Here is a 22386-nt window from a genome sequence, read left to right as displayed (position 1 = left end):
TTGGTATGTACATTCAAAACTTTATTTATGGAATACAGTGTATAAAGCATAGTGTTTCCAGTCAAAGCAAATGTTTCATACACTTACACAGAGGAAAGAAAAGTCACAGAAAGAAAATGAATCCTGCTTTCTGTATCCACAACTGCATCCCTAATGCCTTCCTAAGCCTCAGTCAGAAAACTGAAGCCACACTTGCTTTATCTATTTAACCAATGATATCAGTTATTTACATCTTTTTTTTTTTTTTTTTAGGATTACGCAGCCAGCTCAAACTGATACGGGAAATAAAAAATCTCCAGAAATCACGATGTTTACGAGAACATCGAGTTTCAGTTGAACACATTCTGTTTGTTTAAAGACACTCATCACAGCAGTGCAGATGTTTTAACACATGGTAGCTGGGCAGTGTAGTCTGTCACATTCATCAGAAGAGCCGAGTGACAGGTTTCAGACTGAGAGGATTACTTACAGTGCAAAGACCCATCACTGAAAACAAAAATCTGCTTACTTTAATCCATAACCTGAAAATCTTAGCAAGTACCCACTGCTACAAGATCACTTTTTATATTAATTAACCTACTTTGCCCCCTTAAATCATGGAAATAAATGATGCAGATATAAACGCAGTTTCCCCCATTTATACCAGTGTTGTTTTACCCTGGTTGCCAGGTCTACCCAGTATCCCTCTGTGTTCTGTTCAGCAATTCATACCCTAGTGAAAATAACTGGCTAGCATTGATCCGATCTGGCGACCTCTAATAAGCATATCACACAGCCAGGAAAGAGACTGGACTGTCTATCCAGGAGACATAAAAGAATTTTTTCTTATAGTTTTCTCATTTCCGTCCATCCTGCATGTCTTTCACTTGTTTCAGTGTAAATCACACCCAGTTCTGCACTGCAGCGGCTAAGTAAGAGATGAGACATGAGAGAAATGAAGCCTCTTTGGTGCGACTGTGTTCAAGGAAACTAGAGGCTAAAAGTAAGCAAGGTTTTTTTTTTTTGTTTTACTTCACATGGGATTGTACAAAAACACAAACGTCACTGAAGGGAACATACAAACACGTACAGTGAATCCCTACCGCCCCGACCCTAAACACCCTAGATTCTCAAACCCCTTTACAAAACACATCCAACCATGTGAATCCAAACGGAAACTGAAATTAAATAGTGCGGAAACAGAGAGAGATAAAGAGAGCGAGAGAAAATATATCTCCGAAATGCATAGGACGAAAACACATCAAGATGGAAATATACACACCGATTTTTCCAGCCCCCAGTAGCCGGAGGAACTCGAAGTAAAAAATTACGGTAAACGAAAAACAAAATCACGGTTCTTGTAAATCATGTCTGCATAAAATGAAAGCAGAAAGCCGATATGACTACTGTTGTTGCTCATTAGTGAAACTGAAGTGATGTTCATGAGAAGATAGTAAATGTGGAAACCCTGCTAAAATGATCTCTACATGAGAAAGGACCCATTCAGACAACAGATTTTCTTCATTTTTTATCATGCACTAAATAGGTACAGCTATGTTTTTTTTCCTGCATTACGGCAATACATTAGACGCAAGTAAAGGAAAAAAAAAATTCTCTTTATCCATTTTTCTTTTTTTTCTTGGAAAAAAAATCTTAAAATTAAGAGTTCATTCAGGAGTACATTAGAGTTATCACTATAATCTTATCGTCATGATTTGAATCCATTTTAATCCAACACAGCACAGCTGTCATCAACGCACACAATGGGATAAGGACAGGAAGTGAAGAAGAAAGAAAATGAGGAAGTGTCTTTAACACTAAATCAGTTATATCCCAGTGTTCAGCAGTTAAAATAGTGTGGGAATGGACAGTGTGGGGGACACTCGCGTGAAATCCGTAAACACGTATCTGAGTTCAGCAGAGTTTTGTTCTAATCAAGAAAAAAAAAAAACCCAAACAAACCCAGACACCTGACTCTGAATCAGTTCTTAAGGGAATCTTCAAAAACATTTATAAATAAAGAGGTTTGACTGGTTTAAATGCAGCCATTTGACAATTAACCAATCACAAGTGACCGTGCTTATGGCACCACAACATATGTACTACAGGGAGTGAGTCCTTCCCTACACTGTCCAGAGTGGGGTAAAGAGGAAGGGGTTAGGGGACTACAGCCTAGCACATGGATCATTAGTTTATCTGCTCAAAGAACTTATAGGTTGGATTCTCGTAGCCATTCTGCTGCATCTTAGAAAGATGGCGCTCTTCTGGAGTGATGGCGGCATCCACCTATGAGAAAGAAAAGGAAAAAAAAAAAAGCATGGTAAATAACAATTCAAAAAGGTATAGCTATGTGCATCTATTGTTGTGTGAAGAAATGCATGATAGATGCGTCATATACAAATATCCAACTGGATGTTTACACATCAGCGTCCAAACCAACTCCGGAAACGTGAGAAAGGCCTGCGAGGTCACTTATTTCCTTAAGAATTAAGCTGGCTGTAATGAGGTGTGTTTAATAACATCCATCATATGTAAGGAATAAAAGCTTTTTTGTTTGGATATAAAGGATTGATCGTCTATAATAGCATAACGGTAAAATAAGAGTTTTATTTCATCTTGTATCACATCGATTTTCCAACGCTAAGACAATGTTTCATTTATGGAATGTTTTAATTCATTGAAGTTCTCATTAAAAGTTACTCCCTGTTGCTGTTTACATATACTATAGCAGCTGCTCTTTTTTTTTTTTTTTTTTTTTTAAAACCTCTCTCTTGAAGTTAATAAGACAAACACAACTTCGAGTGTTTGACAGCTGGAGGCTCCTTTCATAATACTAAATAAACGTCCGTCTCCTCACCGAAAACAATCATATTAATGATTAAAGGTATTCAGTGTTTATTTGGAGTGTCCCTGTGTGAGTCGTTACTATTAAAACAAACAATATGCAATATTTACGCAATGTTTATGTGAAAACCCATGAGAGGTCCCAAATTTTTAGGAAGCAGATTGATTTGACTTTACATGAAAGAGAGAAGAACTCTTAATTTCCATTATTGGTTGACTGTATAAGACTGTTGTTGCTTTAACCTTTTTAAAACTTATCCTGGATGTTATTCTTTTATCTTTACATTCATGAAGTACTGAGAAATAGTCTACCAAAAAAAAAAAAAAAAAAAAAATATTGGTGTCCACCTTTCATCTTATATTTGGGAGGCATATTTACCGGATCTGCTTTTTTATACGGAGACTTGCCAAATTCCATTCGTACAGTTTCACACAGCAAATTAAAATCTCAAATGAAAGGAAAAACACCACCCAGACGTGAGGGCACACGCACTGACCTCGATCACACCGTGGTGGATGGAAGTGTATTGCTTCTTTCGCAGCATTACCAGGGTGATGACAATGACGGTTGCTATGACAACACCTCCTACCATCAGGCCAATAATAGCACCCTTGTTAGAGCTGACGTCCTCGGCGAAGAAAACCTAACAAGTAGGAGAGAGTGGAGAAAGGAAAATGTTTATAAAAAAAAAAAAGAAAAAAAAAAAAAGGAAGAGACATTCCACCATCGACTAGTAGAGAGAATTCTGTCACTAGAGAAGATGCAGCAGCTGCCATCTCAGTGGGTCTGTGTTGCCATGCCAACTTGACCTGGTAGCATGGTAACAAGGATGAAGCTGCCCCTCTCCTGGCACTAGTTTATATCCGATCACAGTAGAGCAGGGGGCTGGTGTCCGGAAACGGTGATGTCGAGTCTGTGTGTGTTACCGTTGAGGGTACGCAGAAAGAGGGTGAAACACTGTACAAGTGTGTAGTCTGAAGTTTGTAACTTCAGGAGCCCTTTACTGTCTTTGAATTGCAATTGTACGACCCCACCTTCTATGTAAAGAAATGGCCTTTTAAAGTTAAGGTGATGCGAAGCATCTCTGTTCTGTTCGAGGCGGTCTGGTCAGAAAAATGGATGACTAAAGCAAAAAACACAAAAATTCAACCCCAAAATCCACTGCATGGCAATATTGTGAATCAGAATTTTTCTATTATTCACCTTATATGATTATTATGGGTCTATGAAACACTTCCAATTTACATTAACCTCTTAGTTATCAGAATTATGAAGGTGCTTTTGCTCACAAAGTGACAATGTTGCCTATAAATTTGACCAATGACTAAAAAAAACAAACAAACAAAACACAGTTGTCTTCTCCCTATTCTATATAAACAGGACCATTCATAGATAATGCACATAATGGTATCCACATGGCTAGTGGCTGAATTTGGCAATCTCAAACACAACAATGTTATTGTGTGATACCACCGTTAAGGGATATGGGACGTTTTTAATTGTGCACACGTACCAGTTTCTGGTGGTGCACTTCATAAGCAGCATTGTGCCTCTCCTCTGCCTCCATCCTCAGCTCAGGAACATCCTCAGGCTTCAGACCAGATACTGAAACCAAACAGAGAAAAGGAGAATGAAGGGTGTGTGATGATTATAGGTATAATTAAATATATTATATATACACACACACACACACACACACACACACACACACACACACACACACACACACACACACACACACACCATTAAATGTGTTTTTTTTTGTAGAACCGTTCAATAGAGGATTTCCTTTTTAATGAACTACAAAACTTTAAGAAACCCAAGAGTGTACCATAATACTACAGTAATACTCACAACAATACTACTAATACAAGTGTCCGCCTTCACATCATTTACATGTGCAGTATGTCATTGCTCAGGTGAAGGTCATGGGTGACATCACATTTAATAAACGTACCTGGGTAAGTAGGAAGCCCCCTGTCAGGGAAGGGACGAACATCTACAGGCTCCACTGTGGTGAGATAAAGGAGTTCATTGTGAGGGTAGATGGTACATTACTTATGGTGGCTTGTAATTTCTTATGACTATAGAGTGTCAAAATAATACCTGTGTGTTTCTTTTCTTTTTTTTTTTTTTTTTTAAAATAAACGTGATTGCTGTTCCGATGCTATACTGGAGCAGATTAAATCTCATATATACACTCACCGTCCACTTTATCAGTGGTATTTTCTAATCAGCCAGTCATGTGGCTGTGGATCACATTTCAGCAATCTGATGTTTGATACGAACATTAACAGAAGCTCTTGACCTGTATCAATTTTTTTTGTATTGCATGCCACCACATGTATGGGTGTTCCTAATAAAATAATACACACACATACACACACACACACATACATATATTTTTTTTGGTGTGTGCGTGCTGTGCATGTGACTGTTCACTTGTATTCACTCAATGAGAACTCAGTTAGGCTTCTTAAACAGAATCTCTTCAGGTTATGCCCTTCATGTTACAGCTCTCGAACGATAACAATGGCAACATCATCTCTGAACACAGAGTGTATGAGTGCGTTTGTGTGTACCATGGTTTTGAGTGTTGGGCTGGTTAAAGCGTTCAGGGTGGATGAAGCCCAGGTGCTCCGAGTCTTCAGACGGCAGTAGGTCGAGCGGGGCGGTGCTGTCTGGCATCAGTGCATCATTGCCGTAGCTCACTCTCACGTCGCTCTGCAGCGATGCTAACTGTGCTGACATCTCCTGCTGCTCATGCTGTAAAAGTTCTGAGATGAAGCAAAAAAAAATGTAAATAATTATTTTCAAGATTAACAGCTTGAGACATTGTTTACATGGAGAAGAAAAAAAAAAAAAAAAAAAAAAAAAAAAAAATCTTCGAATTCTTTCTTTCTTGCGTGACCATAGAATTTAGTGAGGCAGAACGACATTAATAATGACAGCCTAAAAAAAAATGCAGTCGAGAGCCTGTCACACTTGACTTGAGCTATTATCTAATGCTTTTTTAGAGCAACCATGTGAATTTTAGACACAAATTTGTTCAACTGTGTTATGATGCATCAGGTGTGTTTCCTGTGTGCGAGACACAAACGACAGCGCTACCCAGGGCTGCCAGGTTTCAGCAACATTCCCAGCCCAACATCTCAGAATCCATAAGAAAAAAAAAAAACCCAACTTGAAACTAATCCAAAAATTGCTAATTGGAAAGGGAGACGCATTTCCCATGAAGTCACATGAACGCATCTACTCCAAATGCATTTTAATTGTACGAGCAATCACATTCAGTGGTTTACAGTGGTGATTATTCTTCTATTTAATGAATTATTAGATCACCCAGAAATTTCAGTTGGATCACAATTCAAATAACTAATTATGAACCTATTTTTTCTTTCTACTGAGCCAAACGATGGACTGTTAACAAGATTTCAACGTCTCGAGTGGAGGAAAAGCCGTATGAACAAATCAAAAGGAACAGAATCGATTTATGGCATGAGAAAACGAGATTTTAGAAAAGAAGTGGGTTTAAAAATGAGCAAAGGATGAAATGTGGGAGAGCATAGTGAAGACACTCAAAGGGAAAGAAAAGCAAAAACGAAATTGAGGACAAGATTAGAGGTGAAGTACCATGAAGATCAGGGGCTACTGCTCTAATTAAAAGGTAATTAAAATCACAGACTTGCTGATGCTTGTGACAATCCTCGAGTGGAGGTAGTCAGACGTGGCGATGGGCAATGAGAACGAGTAAAAGAGAGAGAAATAGACTGTGACTGAATCAGGGACTCACAGATGGTCAAATGACGCACAGGGCACAAATAAACACCATACACACACACACACACACACACACACACACACACACACACACACACACACACACACACACACACACACACACACACACACACACAGGAGGGCAAAAAAGACGTGTGGAGGACATGAACACACACTCAGTGATGAAATATTACTACTACAGCACTGCCGAATTCTCAAATCTGATTAGTTGGAAGGTGTTGAGTAATCTATAAAAGCACAGCTCTGTCAATTGTGCCTGCTGGAATACAAATCTTAGGTTTATTAATGAGCGCGTCATTCCGTTAGTTACAGCTCATACACACAAAGATGTATTACAAACGTTCTACATTATTTAAGGCCAACAACAACAAGAAAAGAATAGATTGTAATACTGGATAATCACTGATCTGGTGAAGCGGTCTGTAAGGAAATGTTTACGTATCATGTATGGAAGGAATTTCCTGTGTCAGCACTTTATAACTGTCAGTGTTTTCCATGACAGAGAACTTTGAGATTTCTAGTTTCTCAGTAACATGACAGATTGCATTCTTTCCTTGTCTTATTAACTTCAAGAGAGAGAGAAAAATGAGAGGCTGGTGATGGAACGACTGATTATAGTTGCTTTAACGCAAGTGATAATTTAGGAACTATTTTGGCCTGTGGAGGTGCCCCAAGATTAAATACAACTATACACGAATTTCATTCAGCAAAGAAAGAGGAAGGAAGAAGAAGAAGAAAAAAAAAGTGCATTGGCAAATCATTGTCTAATAAAGGAAAAAGAGGACAAACAGTTTGGAGTGTGCTGTTAATGGAAAATAATCCACCTTGGGGCAGTAACATGACTCACACAGGAAGTCGAGTTCTCATCACACCACCCTACCCTAGATTATTTTCCTATAATGGCACGCTCCACGATGATTTATCCGTTACATAGTAAGGAATGCTACATGTATTCTACATGTATTCACAATACACTAAACACTCACCAACTTGGTCCTGGATGTCCTCCAACACGCCTGGAACTTTGTACAGAAGTGCCAGAGACTGGTTCATCCTCTCCTCAATCACACGCAAGTGGGTCAACACCTGAGAACAAAAAGCCAGAGGTCCTGACGTCTGGAACTTTGATCCCTTTATCCCCTAAAGCGGATTTGAGTCTTATAAAAAGACACATTCTCTTGCAGGAACAAATCCATTCACATGAACCTTGTTGGATATTTTCCCCTCAGTATTGGATTTCAGCTTTGAAAATTAAGCCAGACTCAGTCTATTATTATCTATTACGTGAATTTCTCACATGCTTCATAGTCACGAATGTGCTGACTGAAAAATGAAGACAAAAATGTTCTCTCTCTCTTTTTTTTTTCCAGTTCACATCACGGTTTAAAAAAAAGCTGATAAACATTTAGAATGGTTCACTGCATGACAATAAGAATTTTTTTTAAAAGTACTAACAAGGTTAAGCAAACCTAGATATTCCCAAACTGTAATCCACCAACTGAGATTTGAGATGATGTTCCTATCACTGCAGCAACCACGGTAAAGCTGATAATACAATCATAATACAATCTAAACACCGATAAATACCATCTGTAATCAGTGACGATGTGTTACGAAAGGAAATAAAATAAAGAATTGGAATAATCTCATGAAATAATAGGATTTAAAAAGCAAATTAAAAAGCATCAAAGACTATTTTCCCCCCAACCCACATTCTGATGGATGTCTGGATACGTGTCTGCATTTTCCATGGCCTGGAGTCTCAGTTTTGTCAGCCACAGTGGTGTAATGTTAAGCAAGCAGGTCATTATTTGATGGTCATAGAACTCAGCCAATATACTTCATACCAAAAGTTAAAAACCGGTCTCACATTTGATATAAAGTACATTTTACAGCAGCTTTATTAAGGAATTTCCATTGACACTATAGGCCTTAGAGGACACTCGTGTAACTAGTTGTGCAATTGTAATAATTACATTTTTTTTTTTTGGTTAAATCTGACCATGTCCACTTTATTATCGTATTATTAAAATTCAAACCTTGACAACACAAGTTTAAGACTTTTAGTGCTAATATTATGTGCGTTAGAACTGCAGTGAACCATATAAATGAGGTACATACATAACGTGTATATCTGGGTGCATTTCTACCAATAGCCCAGAATACATTTTAGGAAGCAGATATTTGTAGCTCATCACATTGAGAATGAGATCTGATTGTGTACCTGAGGGCGAATCTGAGCGGCCTTCTTGGGGTCCACAACGCGCACATGCTCAAAGTGTTTCAGGGTGTGCTGCCTGTCCTTCTGCTCGGCACGCACGTACTTCTTCAATAGACTGAACACATGACGTGGCTAAAGACAGAATGAGAATGAGAGCGAGAGAGAACAAGAAGTCATTCTTCTTGGTGGAAAATGGCAACCAAATGGCCAGCCATTAGTCGTCAACCTGTCACTGCCTTAGGGATTAGCACAGAGAGCTGAAAGGGATAAGAGGAGCCATATGGCAAGTGTTATTGCCATTAATATGGATTAATATGCTAATGTGAACTTGCTGCATGTTGATGTGTTGATTTCTTTGATCTGAAAGGAATGGGCTGGATACATAACTATTTAGGATTGTTTAGCGTGCCATTGAACGTCATTTAAAAACCTTTAAATAATCCGTGTAGAACAATAAAACACCTCAGCTGCTTTTTAACGCGCAAGAAACTAATAAAAGGTCTACGGCGGTCTCTTCACCTTTACCTTCATTATCTATAAACGAGTTGGTGTCTATATCAAAATGTCCTTGATGACTGGCAGTCTAGCAAACATTTGTCACAGGATAACATGAGTGGGATTTCAATATTCTTATTGATTTATTAGCAGATTAACAGCAGCCAACGCTGTCGAAATATACAACAACAATCTAAACTAGCCTAAGAGAAGCTTGTATTTTTAATATCCAGGGTACCTTAAATGAGCTAGCATGGACTTGGGCACAGAAATATTTATTGCCCTACATGCAGAGGCTTCTCTAGAATGTACTGTTTTGTTCTAACTGGGTTTTACTCAACACATGCAGTATTAAACATTCAGATTCAAACACTTCTTTATGAATGTTTGCTTCTACCACTTCTGTAGTAGTAATACTGTCCCATTTCAACACGCTTTGTGTGAGTTATCACTATCAGGATACTGGGTCCAAGAGGTGGAGGCTAATCTAATTCAATTTCTGCTCTGCTCGATGCTTCTGTGTCAAATTTGAACTACAACAGGCTAGAAAGTGAAAAATGAAGATTGGTTTCAGAGGAAGGCTTGAGGGAGAAGAAGAGAGAACGAACGAGTATAAAGGAAGAGAGGTGTCAAACGCGCTGGAGCAGAAAGACAGTAAATGGATGGAGGGAGAAAAAGAACAGTGTCATATGGAGGGCACAGATGGTAAGAGGGTTATTACTGGGAGCTAGAAGTACAGTGCTGTGAAAAAAGTATTTGCCCCCCTTCCTGATTTCTTCTGTTTTTGTGTCTCTCTCAATTAAAACAAAGCCTAATATAAAACAAAGGCAACCTGAGTAAACACAAAATACAGTTATTAAATGATAATGATATTGAAGCAAAAAGGTTATCCAATACCAACTGGGCCTGTGTGAAAATGTATTTGCCCCCATAGTTACTACTTCCCAAGATCTATGAAACTGCATTCATAATGGGGTTCAGCTGGACTAGACACAACCAGACCTGATTACTGCAAACCCTGTTCAATCACATCACTTACATTCAACTTTTGCTACAGCATGAAGTTGGTTAAAAAGTCGTACCCAGTAACACACTCTGCCAAAGCTGAAAGAAGTTCCAGAAATGATGATGAAGGTGGTGATTGTAACCCTTCCCAGACTGATGTATTTCAAAGCTATTTCAAAGGCTCAGAGACTCTGAAGAACCACAGTGAGAGCCGTTATCTCCAAATGGAAAAACTCGGCACAGTAGTGAACCTTCCCAGAAGTGGCCGACCTTCCAAAATTCCTCCAAGAGCACAGCAACGACTCATCCAGCAAGTCACAAAAGAGCCAGTGTGACGGCATGGGGATGCTTTGCTGCTTCAGGGCCTGGGCAACTTGCAGTAATTGAGGAGAACATGAACTCTACTCTCTACCATAAAATACTAAAGGAGAACATCTGGTCTTCAACTGGATTATGCAGCAAGACAACAATCCAAAGCATAGGAATAAGTCCTACTCCTAGAATTAAGGAAAAGACTGATCTCCAGTAATCAGAAGTGTTTGCTGCTAAAAGGTTGCACAAACAGAGTTTAAGGTTAAGGGGCAGTTAGTTTTTCATATGGGTGACAGATGTTGGGTAACTTTGCTTCAATAAATAAATAAATGAATAATAAAAAACAAAACAAGGTATTGTGTGTTTATTCAGGTTTCCTTTGTTTCATGTTGAATTTCGTTTGAAGATCTAAAACTATTTAGTACGAGATATACACAAAAACAGAAGAAATCACATCACTGTATGTGAAAATGTGTGCATTTAAGTTTTGTGCATGTAATCTGCTTGCTTGTGCATTTCAGTTTGCATTTCGTTTAGTCCATAGGCACACGCTAGCTGGCAAAGTGAAAAGTGAGACATATTAAAACACTAGGTGTGTCAGTGCGTGTGCACGCGTGTGTGTACCCGTGGCTGGTCTGCCTGCAGGGCACTCAGAAAACTCTCAAGTGCAAGGCGTCGACGGTCATTGAGAAGGGCCTCCACACGAGCCATATGAGTTTCCACTAGCTGTTGCCTCTCACTAGCTGCTTCCATCTCCAAAGCCTCCACCTTCTCCTGGAAGTGCTGCTTAGAAAGAAGAGTATGGGAGAATACAGGAGAAAGAGAGGAGAAGAGTGGGAGGAAAAAAGGGGGAGGAGATGGTTAGATATAAGGAGAGATAAAAAAAAAAATAGGCATCAAGAAAAAAAAAAGAGATGAGAATGGAGAGGAGAAAAAAAGGTTTGGAAGAAAAAAAAAAAAGGGGGGGGGGGGGGACAAACTGAAATCTGATCCCAATTTTAACAATACACCAGAGGCAACATTTCCATCACACATGGTCCAGGTTGACTTTAGTGGAAATTTCCATATGATGAAAGCTCAGAAGGTTGGAACTCACCTGGACGACTGCCTTCTTATCAGCACGTGGCAGACTCTTAGACTGACGCTCAGCCTCCTCCCACTCTCTCATCACCTACACAATGATAAATCTTAGTGTCTGTTTTTCAATGCTTTCCACCACAGCATATCCACACAGCTACGTGGAAGAGAGGACTTAAAAGGGGCATCCGACACTGTATCTCACCCTGCTCATCCAGTTTTCTGACCACCTCTGCATACTCGCTCACACCCAGGGGCAATTTAGAGTGCAATCCACCCACAGGCATGTTTTTAGGAGGTGGGAGACCCACACAGACATGCGGAGAACACGTGAAACTTCACACAAGCTGTGAGGCAGCGAAGCCATGCTGTTCCACCCAATCTTCACACATTTATATTTTCCCTTTAGTAACCTGCTTCAACAACTGCCAAATGAAAATGCCTCCACTTTCCTGTTATCTGCTATTGCTGTCCCCACCTTCTTAATCCTGAAGTATGAATTTATTAAGATTTTTGATAAATGAAAAACACAACAGTCTTCTTGTAAGAGCTGGCATTACACGTGTACGATGAAATATGCCCAGGTGTAAACACAAAGTGCATGTAAAACCAGATTTCATCTTTACTATATGCACACAAGCAATTTTTATCTTTACTTTATGCAAAACAAAACACGCAAAACTCACTGGCACATATCAGTACTTATAAATCCATTCCCAATGCATTAATCATGACTTCATCTTGATTCTAGGCATCTTTGCTGCAGGCTAGCACACGTCTTCTCAGCAATAAATATTTTATACATGAGCAAATTTAATTATCTTGAACGAAATAAAATGGTATTAAAGTCTGGAGCAACCACTATTTATCCTTCTCTCTTACCTGAGACATTCTCTCACGATGTTTGGCTTCCAGGCTCTCCTTGGCCTTCTGAAAGTGTGCGTGCTCATTCTCGTCGGCTGGTGTCTCCAGGTAGCGGTCCACTGCGTCTGGCGAGCTTGGAGACGTGGTGGGCACTACAGATGGACAGAGAGGGATGAAGTGGAAGAAACAGAGATGGCAGATAGAGTGGGATAAAAGGAATGAACAATAAGGCGATGAGCTAAGAATACGTTAGCAGAGAGCTTGTTGCCGGCAGCAACAAGATAATCACACGTTATCATATTAGTCACTGAAAGAGGCAGGTTACAAAGAGGAAATGGGAAAATTAGCTTGAAAAACAGACCCAAAGTAAGAAGACAGAGACCGCTTTGAAAAGTGAAGCAGCAATGCAAAACGCAAGAACACTGAAGCTATTACTGTACGTCTTATTATGGCCCAAAACCATTTAAAAAGTACCAAGCAGTTTGCTGAGAGCAGTCACGTATCACTTACAACAGACAATAGTAACCTTTCACACAACAGAAAGATAAATAACGATCCACAAACCTGCATTAACCTTAACTTAAAATACCAGGGTGTGCAAAGGGTTTGCACTCAACCGTATGAGGAGATTATACTTTCTCTCTTTAAATATCTTTGTCTTGGACACATGGCTGAGGAACCATTTGTGGATTTTTCAGCCTGACAGTTAATATGTGGAGAAAATAGCCTCTGATCTGGTAATGGATTATGGTTTTCACATAAACATACATGACCTTCGAGCTTTAAAACATACCGTGTCCTACACTAATATTGGCACCCTTGGTAATTATGAGCAAAGGCGGCGGTGAGAAATTGCCTTTATTGTTTAATCTTTTGTTTAATAAAAATTCAGAAAAATACTCTGCTGTCATGGATATCAAACAATTGCAAACACATCAGGTTTATCCCTATTTTTTTTGTTGTTAAATATAGGTGTGCAACAATTATTGGCACCCTTTTATTCAATACTTGGTGCTACCTCCCTTTACCAAGATAACAGCTGAGAGTCTTCTCCGATGAGAATCTGATGAGGTTGGAGAATACATGGCGAGGGATCTGAGAGCGTTCCTCCATACAGAATCTCTCCAAATCTTGAGGTCCACACTGGTGGACTCTCCTCTTCAGTTCACCCCACAGGTTTTCTATGGGGTTCAGGTCAGGGGACTGGGATGGTCATGGCAGGACCTTGATTTTGTGGTCAGTAAATCATTTTTGTGTTGATTTTGATGTGTAATTTGGATCATTGTCCTGCTGGAAGATCCAATCACGGCCCATTTTAAGCTTTCTGGCAGAGACAGTCAGGTTTTCATTTAATATCTGTTGATATTTGAGTCCATGATGCCATGTATCCTAACAAAATGTCCAGGTCCTCTGGCAGAAGAACAGCCCAAAACATTAAAGAGCAGTCTCCATATTTAACCGTGGGCATGAGGTACTTTTCCATATGGCTCCCTCTCTGTGTGTGACAAAACCACCTCTGGTGTTTATTACCAAAAAGCTCTATTTTGGTTTCATCTGACCGTAGAACCCGATCCCATTTGAAGTTCCAGTAGTGTCTGCACACTGAAGACGCTCGAGTTTGTTTTTGGATGAGAGTGGAGGCTTTTTTCTTTAAACTCTTCCAAACAGCTTGTGGTGATGTAGGAGACTTCAGATTGTAGTTTTGGAGACTTTCTGACCCCAAGACACAACTAACTTCTGCAGATCTCCAGCTGTGATCCTTGGAGATTTTTTTATCCACTCGAACCGTCCTCTTCACAGTGTGTTGAGACGATATAGACACACGTCCAATTCCAGGTTGATTCATAACATCTCCAGTTGACTGGAACGTCTTAATTATTGCCCTGATGGTGAAATGGGCGTTTTCAATGCTTGTGCTATTTTCTTATAGACACGCCCCATTTTGTGAAGCTCAACAACCTATATTCCTTGCTCTTACCCATTGTTACGAATTACTAAGGCCAAATTCCCTATGTGTAACCTCATATTTACCCCTGTGAAACAGGAAGTCATGGTCGAACAATTTCCTGTTTAAAAAAACAATAATAAATAAAAAGTTAAATATCAATGGGAATGTACTTCAAATATATTTCTCATATGTCTTTAAGTACAGGTATGCTGTACTTTATTACTGGTACCCCTATGAATTCATATATTTTTTGAAAAACCTTAGTTGCGTTTGCAATTGTTTGAGATCCATGAGAGCAGAGTATTTTTGTGATTTTTTTTTTTAAACAAAAGTTCAAAAGGTTAAACAATAAAGCCAATTTTCACAGCCTTCTTTGCTCATATTTACCAAGGATATTAGTCGAGGGCACTGCAGATGTGTATATGTACTCCCTGAGCACTTTATTAGGAACACCTCTACACCCACACATTCATGCAATTATCTAAATCAGCCAATCGTGTGGCAGGAATGCAATGGCATAAAATCATGCAGATATGGGCCAGCAGCTTCGGGTAATTTTTAACCATCAGAATGAGGTAAAAATGTGATCTCTGTGATTTTGACCGTGGCGTGATTGTTGGTGCCAGATGGGCCAGTGTAGTATAGCTGCTGATCTCCTGGGATTTTCATGCCCAGCAGACTCTAGAGTTTACTCAGAATAGTACAATAAAGAAAAAAATAAACATCCAGTGAGTGCCAGCTCTGCAGACAGAAAGGCCTTGTTGATGAGAGACGTTAATGGAGAATGGCAAGACTGGTTTGTGCTGACAGAAAGGCTACAGTAACTCATAACCACTCACTACAATTGTGGTGAGCAGAAAAAGCATTTCAGAACTCGCAACACCTCGAACCTTGAGGCGTGTGGACTGCAACAGCAGAAGACCACGTCGGGTTCCACTCCTGTCAGCCAGGAACAGAAAGCTGAGGCTGCGGTGGGCACAGGCTCACCAAAATGCCCAGTGTTCTTCAGTGGCCTTTCCAGTCACCAGGTGAATCCAATAGAACACCTTTGGGATGTGGTCGAACAGGAGATTCGTAGAATGAAAGTGCATCTGAAAAATCTGCAGGAATTGCATGATGCGATCATGTCAACATGGAGCAGAACCTCAAAGGAATGCTTCCAACATCTTGTGGAACCTATGCCACGAAGAATTGAGTCCGTTTTGAGAGCAAAGGGTACCCAGTAATAGTATAGTGTTCCTGATAAAGTGCTCAGTGAGTGTATTATGCTAAAATAATGTTTTGCTAATCTCCCACTGATAAATTCCACTTCATGTTTACTTATTACTGTTTAACTGCATAATACAAAGTTTAATAAGTACTACTGATTTGGGTTCACTTGTCCTCTTAGAGGCACAAGTCACTGCGAAACAATACAAAGTTCTTCTAACCGACCACCTTTATTCTAATGATGAAACATTTCTATCATGATGGGAGTGATCTCTTCCAGAATGACCCCGCCCGCATCCACGAGGCCACGAGAGCTCACTGATGATTTGATGAGGATGGAAATGATGCAAATCAAATGCTATGGCCTTCACAAACCATGTGGGCACTTGTGGGACATTTTGGATTAACGTGTTAGATAGTGCTCTCTGCCACCATCATCACCATCACAGTACCAACTGAGGAAATATCTTTTGGAAGAACCCAAATTGGTCTTCATCCCCATAGTACAATCCCAGAGAGGTGTAGAATCGATGCCAAGAAGCACTGAAGCTGCTCTGGTGGCCCAAAGCCTTACTACTCCGTGAATTTTCCTTCATCTTGTCACCAGCCTATAGGGTATAATATAATGGCACTGAAGTACCTACACGATCAATACAATTACTATCATTAATAAAATTAATATTCCGATCCCTTTCTTGACATCAAGTCACACGGATATATAATTTTTCTCTTAGAACTACAAATATTTTAAAAAATATAAACAGTATCCAAATTGAAATTTGTACTTTCAGCCTGAACACATACAGGTACAAGATTTTTTGTTTTTGCATTAAAATACTGTATAAGGAATAAAAAAAAAAGTTGGAAATTATGAACTAAGTCTATACATTGATCCCAGGAGAATTTTCCAAACAGGATCTGGAGATGTAAACCATATAGTTTAAGGCTCACCTGGCTCCTGATCAATTCTAAATAACAGCTTCTATGAGTTTAAAGTTCAGATAGGCGATGAGGAACTGATCATAGTTGCAATCACAGAAGGCAAACATGCAAACACACTCACCGGTGAGCTTCAGCCTGTGTTAGACAGAGATTGAGCCAAGCATCTTTGTCATCGATTACGCAAGCTGTGACTGAATGAGTGTGAAATATACACTGATCGAAGTGCTAGTGTGTCAGCTCAGATCCCTCGGGCGCACACGCAGTGGGAGGCCAGCATTGCGTGCGTGTGAGAAAGCAAGGACGACAAGTTGGGTGACATATGGTGCGTGGAAATCGACTCAGCATGAGGGTGTGTGCGTGTGTGTGTGTTGAAGGAGCAATTCAAGCTCCACACCACAGAAACAGTATGAAGACAAAGTTAAGAGAAGCGTGTGAGCGAGCAGTGTGAGGAGGATTAGCAAGGTTACAGGACAGTGTGGCTATAGAGAGAGCTTGCGTGTCCATACACACTCGTGACTTACACACACCACCGCAGACAGATAGGCAGTATTCCTCCGACTCAAAGTTATTACGGTTGCCTCCGCAGCCCCCATAGATGAAGGGAGCGCATCGACCTTCTTCCTTCACAAAATACCAGCGGGGCAACATGGCCCTGCACGGACCAGTCTCTGCGTTCGCCCAACACACTTCTGAGAGAGCACACACACAACCAGTGGCCATCAACGTTTCGCAGGATTTTAACACTTTCGTTCCATTCTCATCCACTTTGATAAGTATATGCAGACGTATACACAACACACACATTCTGATACGCATTGCGTTTCTTACCTCGGACCACTTCTTCGACGGACTCGGTCGTGGTGGTTGTAGTGGTAGTCATGGCGACGTTAGTGGTTTGCTCGTTGTCATTGCGTTCGTCAATCATCTCGTCATCGTCGTCGTCCTCCTCCTCTTCCTCTTCTCCATCACCATCCTGGTCATTATCTAGAGCCTCCTCTTCTTCTTCAATGAGGTCATCATCCTCACCCTCTACAGGCTCCGCCTCGATCTGCTCTGCTGGCTCCGCCTCCCGAGTCATGCTACAAGTTGTTTTAATTGTATTAAAAATTGCATTCATTTGAATATATTGAAAAGCGAAATATTTGAATTGGGAAAGGAAGCGTCTCAATGTACTGATGCTCCATTTCTGTATCACTGATTCTGTATAATCATACTTGAGTAAATTTGAGGCCTGGTTGGTCCTGTGGGATTTATATTTGCAACAGATGCATGATCAACGAAAAAGTAGTAAGATTCAGCTAACTGTCTACAGTGTGTGTGAGAGGATGCATTTTTAAATCAATTGAAGTCGGAGCAAAAAAGTCCATTGACAAAACATTATACAAACTAAATGTATCCATAATGACAAGAAACAACAACTAATGCGACTGCAGGGTCATTTTGCTACTCCACATTGAAAAAGAGCATTTCACTGAGCTGCAGTAACACAGTGCGTGTGTGCGTGTGTGTTCGCGCACGTCTGTGTGTGGGAGCACCTGTTATCAGAATAGTCTGTCTCAGCTCCTCCCCACCAGACGTCTGAATCGTCCTCCTCTGCCTCTGCGTCATCCTTCTCCAGCTCAGTCTCCACTGGGCAGCACACAAACTCCACGCCACGGAAACGGTCGATGGCACATGGCAACAACATCCCATAATCGTGCAGGTTCATGGTATGATCGCTGCAGGACTAGAGAGAGAACGAAAAATGACAAAAGGATAGTGGGGTGTGACTGACTCAATACCATTTAATTCGCATCAAGACCACTCTAATTTATTCAAATGTTTACTATGGGGAGTGCAAATCCAGGCCAGCAGCAGCAATGAGCCTGGATTTTGTTTACCTCGGTTATGAGAATGATCAGTGATTATGTGATCATGGCACTGATCTAATAAGTATAATTGGCTGATTTTGTTTATTAGAGATGCTCCATAATGGTTATTGGGATAATTCACTGGAAAACCATTTAGAACAAGAGATGTGCGTGTCAGCGAGCTCTAATCTGTGTGAACGTGCGTACAGCAAACTGAATTACGATCGCTGGTGATAGCAGAGTAAGTGAGGTAGCTTGGAGGAAAGCTTTCACAAATTTCGATCATTTCTATCATGTGTAGTTCGGAATTGCGATGGACTGGCATCTGATCAGGGGGAATTCTGTAACATTGTGCCCAGTGTTACAGGCTCCAGATCAGGATAAAGCTCTTACTGAAGACGAATGAATGAAGACACCCAAATTCAGTTTTCCAAAACTGAAATACAGTTTCTCTTTTGGATGCAGAGGAAGGCTAAGTGTGCTTGGCAGGAATTCAGTCTCTTTTGAGTAAAGCTTACAGCATTTTAAAGTCTGGTTAACCCCCAAAAAGTGACATTTCGATAGCTGGTTTCTGATCGCAAACTGAACTGATCATACTTATGCTCATTTCACTGCGGAGCAGGATTGCAACCAAGCAGAGAAGATGGCATAACGTTTTTGGCGTTACAATTTGTAAAATTCTAAACTAGCTTTGATAAAAACCAGCTACGTTTTAACCCTGAAACAAGTTCTTTAGTTCCAGTTCGGTTTGTGACCGGTTATAGTTCACGTACTATACAAAGAGTTCTGGGTTGGGAATATTCTTCCTGAGCTAAATGCTGCTGCTAACAGCTAGAATCATGTTCGAGTTAATCTGATCAAGGCGTACAAGTAGCCAAACTGACACGATCAATATTCTAGGAATATTTTAGAAAGTGTTGAATTCGGTACACATTACAAAATATTACAAACATGACATGGATGAACGCTCGAAATAAACCTCTAGAAACTTAAATAAATGGAAAACGTTCAATGAATCGTGAATGAATCTCTGAGTTAATGAGAGAAACTGCTATTTCTTTCAAATGTACTTGCTACGCAAATTGCTGCCTCCCCCGTCTACTTTTTTTACAAGGTCTTTTTGAAGTAAGAGACTTCCAGACCCTTCCGTATACTCTATGTACTAAGCTCAACGTGTCTGTTCTATATAGCTAAAATAACCTGGACAGTCGGTATGTGTTTTCTCACTCACCTCTTTGGCCACAGTGTGCCAGTGCAGGTGACTCTCACACATGTCCATCCGCTCCTGGTGCAGGAACTTGCACTTATCAGGAACCAACAAGGCGTCACTCACAAATTCACCCACTGCGCATCGAAACACAAACACAAACAATAAACCCAAATACACACACACACACAAATTCTGTCCACTCCGTACCAGCGGAAGTCTCACAGAATAAAGAAATGACTTGATTTAACTTCAGCACAACTGAAACACATGCTGTATGATAACCAAAGGCTTATTATCTACCACTTACCAGTTAAAAACAAAACAAAAACAATAAAATTAAATTAAATTAAAGGGAACAGAAACAAAACTCCATGATTTGGAAACTCCCAAGGGCAGTGTGTGCATGGGTTTACAATACAAAGCACAAATTTTTTGAACAGCTATACAACTCACCTTTTCGATTTGTTTTTAGAACCAGTCATTTTAAGCACTTATTTTATTATCTCTTTAATACAAAAACACGTACTTAAAAAGTAATTTTTTAAATAGAATTGTAGGTTTGGTCATGAAACAGCAGAACAAATGCAAACACGCCCACACACGGAGATATACACATGCGCATGGACACTGAAACGCGCACAGAGACACGAGTACACACCGAGGCAGCGGTAAGGCACTACGACGTGCACATGACTGCGACACTGCTTCCGACCCTTCTTGCACCAGTTCTGGATGCTGACCGGCTGATTGGCTTCCACCACGTTCGTGATCTGCAGATCTGGGTAGACCTGAGGGAAAAACAAACCTTCAGAATCTTGGGAGGCCAGAAAAAAAATAGACAGGAAACTCACACAGCTTTTCATATGGTTGCATATTGTTTTCATATTATAACAATACTCAGTCCCTATAGGATCTTGTGAATTTGTGCTCTCAAAAAACAAACAAACAAACAAAAAAAAAACAGGAGTACAGCTAAAAGGTCTCAAAGTAGTTTTCCGCAAACCCCCCCCATAAAGAAAAACAAAAACACGGCAACAATCAAGCATTTTTGGCCAGAACAAACACAAAAAAAAACTCTGAATAATTACACCATCCCAATTATTCCATCACTCTACTTGGTCTATTGTCATGGACAATAACTCCCCCCTCCCCTCACAAAGCATCCTACTCCTTTATATTTTGTTTCGTTTAATCCAGCATACCTGACTCATCAGCTATATACCAAGCCTTTATGAGCTGACTCAGGTGCGTCACCCAGTCTTTGCACTGAAAACCACATCCCCACCCATTTTTATATCTTAGCCTTAGGCTTTTGCCACACCACCCATTTCCATATTGCCTTTTTTATTCCTTTGTAGCTTCCTTTATCTAGATTTTCTTTCTCTCTTAAATATCTGTCGGTATGCTTTGGCTCTTACCTCTTGGCAATATTGAAGGATGCCTTCTTTGGTGTTCACGCAGCTCTTTGTGCCTGAAGGATCCGGCTCCCACTTGCCACTCTGGATGTTCATGTGCATATTGAGCTTCTCGCAAAACATGGCTACTTGTGGCTCGGCCAGTAAGCCTGGTCCTTCTTCTGATGGCATCTGGAAACACATTTATTTTAAAAACAAACAAACAAACAAACAAAAAAACCATTAGGACCATACAAACAACTAGGAAGTGTAGGAGTTGCATGTTTTACAGACACTTTAGACTGGGCTATCCACCCATTTTGAAATAGGTTTCCACTTTTACTTGTACAGTAATGTTGCCATCAATCATGTCACATATATACTTTATTTAAACTGGCATCAAAGTGATCCGCACGTGCGTAACACCATACGTGTCCACACATGCCAAAGGTTTGAGTCATAGCTGCGTGCAAAGGAAAACTGTAGGATTGTTTTGCATTACTCAGAGCACACATCCATCTGATTATGCTAAATTGTGTAACAGTGAGGAAAACTGGGACAAGCCGGATGAACATCACTGTTTACTCATGCTCCTGCGCTCTACCCACCCATCTTATCACACGTAATCGCACAGGATGTTTTCCCTTCCTTCCTTAATCATTCGTCAGGAATGAACACAATACACTCGGAACACTGTGTTCACTGTGTTAGCGTTCACAGGCCCGGATCCAGAACACACTGGGTTTTGTTTGCAGCATTCCAGGTCTGCCCTGTGGCACTGCCGTCGACCCTGGCTCTGTGGAAACAGGGTTGAAACGTACCGACAGAGACCAGCTCCTGGAGACTGTTCTCAAGGTTCATTTCTATGGGAAACATAGTGTCGTTTGAATGAAATGTAATTCAGCTCTAGTGTAGGAAGCGAACCATGACATAAGTCATGGTATTTAACTCTGGCAAACGGACGACAGCGCTGGAGTGCTGCAGGAATACGAAGCACTCGGGACGGGTCATCCAAAGAATCACAAAACTGAAAGAAAATAACTGATATAGCTACATACAGCGCACCAATCACTCATGTTTTAAACTAGGCATGTGCACATGTATTAAATAGCGAGTTTTCAACCAATTTAACCTGCATAGTGATGTCAGTGTTTATGTTATGTCATAGTCCATATAAAGCAAGTGAGAAAAGGCAAGACGTCCATTTGGGTGCAGGGATCAATAATCATTGTAG

General features: G+C 40.3%; 1 protein-coding gene across 2 annotated transcripts in view; it reads right to left on the bottom strand.

The window, feature by feature from the left end:
• appa (amyloid beta (A4) precursor protein a) overlaps positions 1-22386 on the bottom strand; it is a 35796-nt gene continuing 13410 nt past the window's right edge. Inside the window, exons 2-17 of one of the 2 annotated variants that reach the window (XM_017457797.3) lie at positions 21177-21344; positions 20417-20546; positions 19780-19892; positions 18234-18424; positions 17527-17777; positions 17220-17387; positions 12618-12751; positions 11755-11829; positions 11283-11441; positions 8850-8978; positions 7612-7711; positions 5407-5601; positions 4782-4835; positions 4338-4429; positions 3321-3467; positions 1-2265 (exon numbers count right to left, since the gene is read on the bottom strand). In XM_017457797.3, the coding sequence (XP_017313286.1) occupies positions 2167-2265; positions 3321-3467; positions 4338-4429; positions 4782-4835; positions 5407-5601; positions 7612-7711; positions 8850-8978; positions 11283-11441; positions 11755-11829; positions 12618-12751; positions 17220-17387; positions 17527-17777; positions 18234-18424; positions 19780-19892; positions 20417-20546; positions 21177-21344 (2205 nt within the window). In that variant the 3' untranslated portion in view covers positions 1-2166. The remainder of the gene's footprint in view (positions 2266-3320; positions 3468-4337; positions 4430-4781; positions 4836-5406; positions 5602-7611; positions 7712-8849; positions 8979-11282; positions 11442-11754; positions 11830-12617; positions 12752-17219; positions 17388-17526; positions 17778-18233; positions 18425-19779; positions 19893-20416; positions 20547-21176; positions 21345-22386) is intronic. The other variant, XM_017457799.3, reaches the window with a different exon arrangement.

The sequence above is a fragment of the Ictalurus punctatus genome, chromosome 26, assembly GCF_001660625.3.
Source record: "Ictalurus punctatus breed USDA103 chromosome 26, Coco_2.0, whole genome shotgun sequence".
Classification (NCBI taxonomy): domain Eukaryota; kingdom Metazoa; phylum Chordata; class Actinopteri; order Siluriformes; family Ictaluridae; genus Ictalurus; species Ictalurus punctatus.
This window is presented reverse-complemented; position numbering and strand designations above follow the sequence as displayed.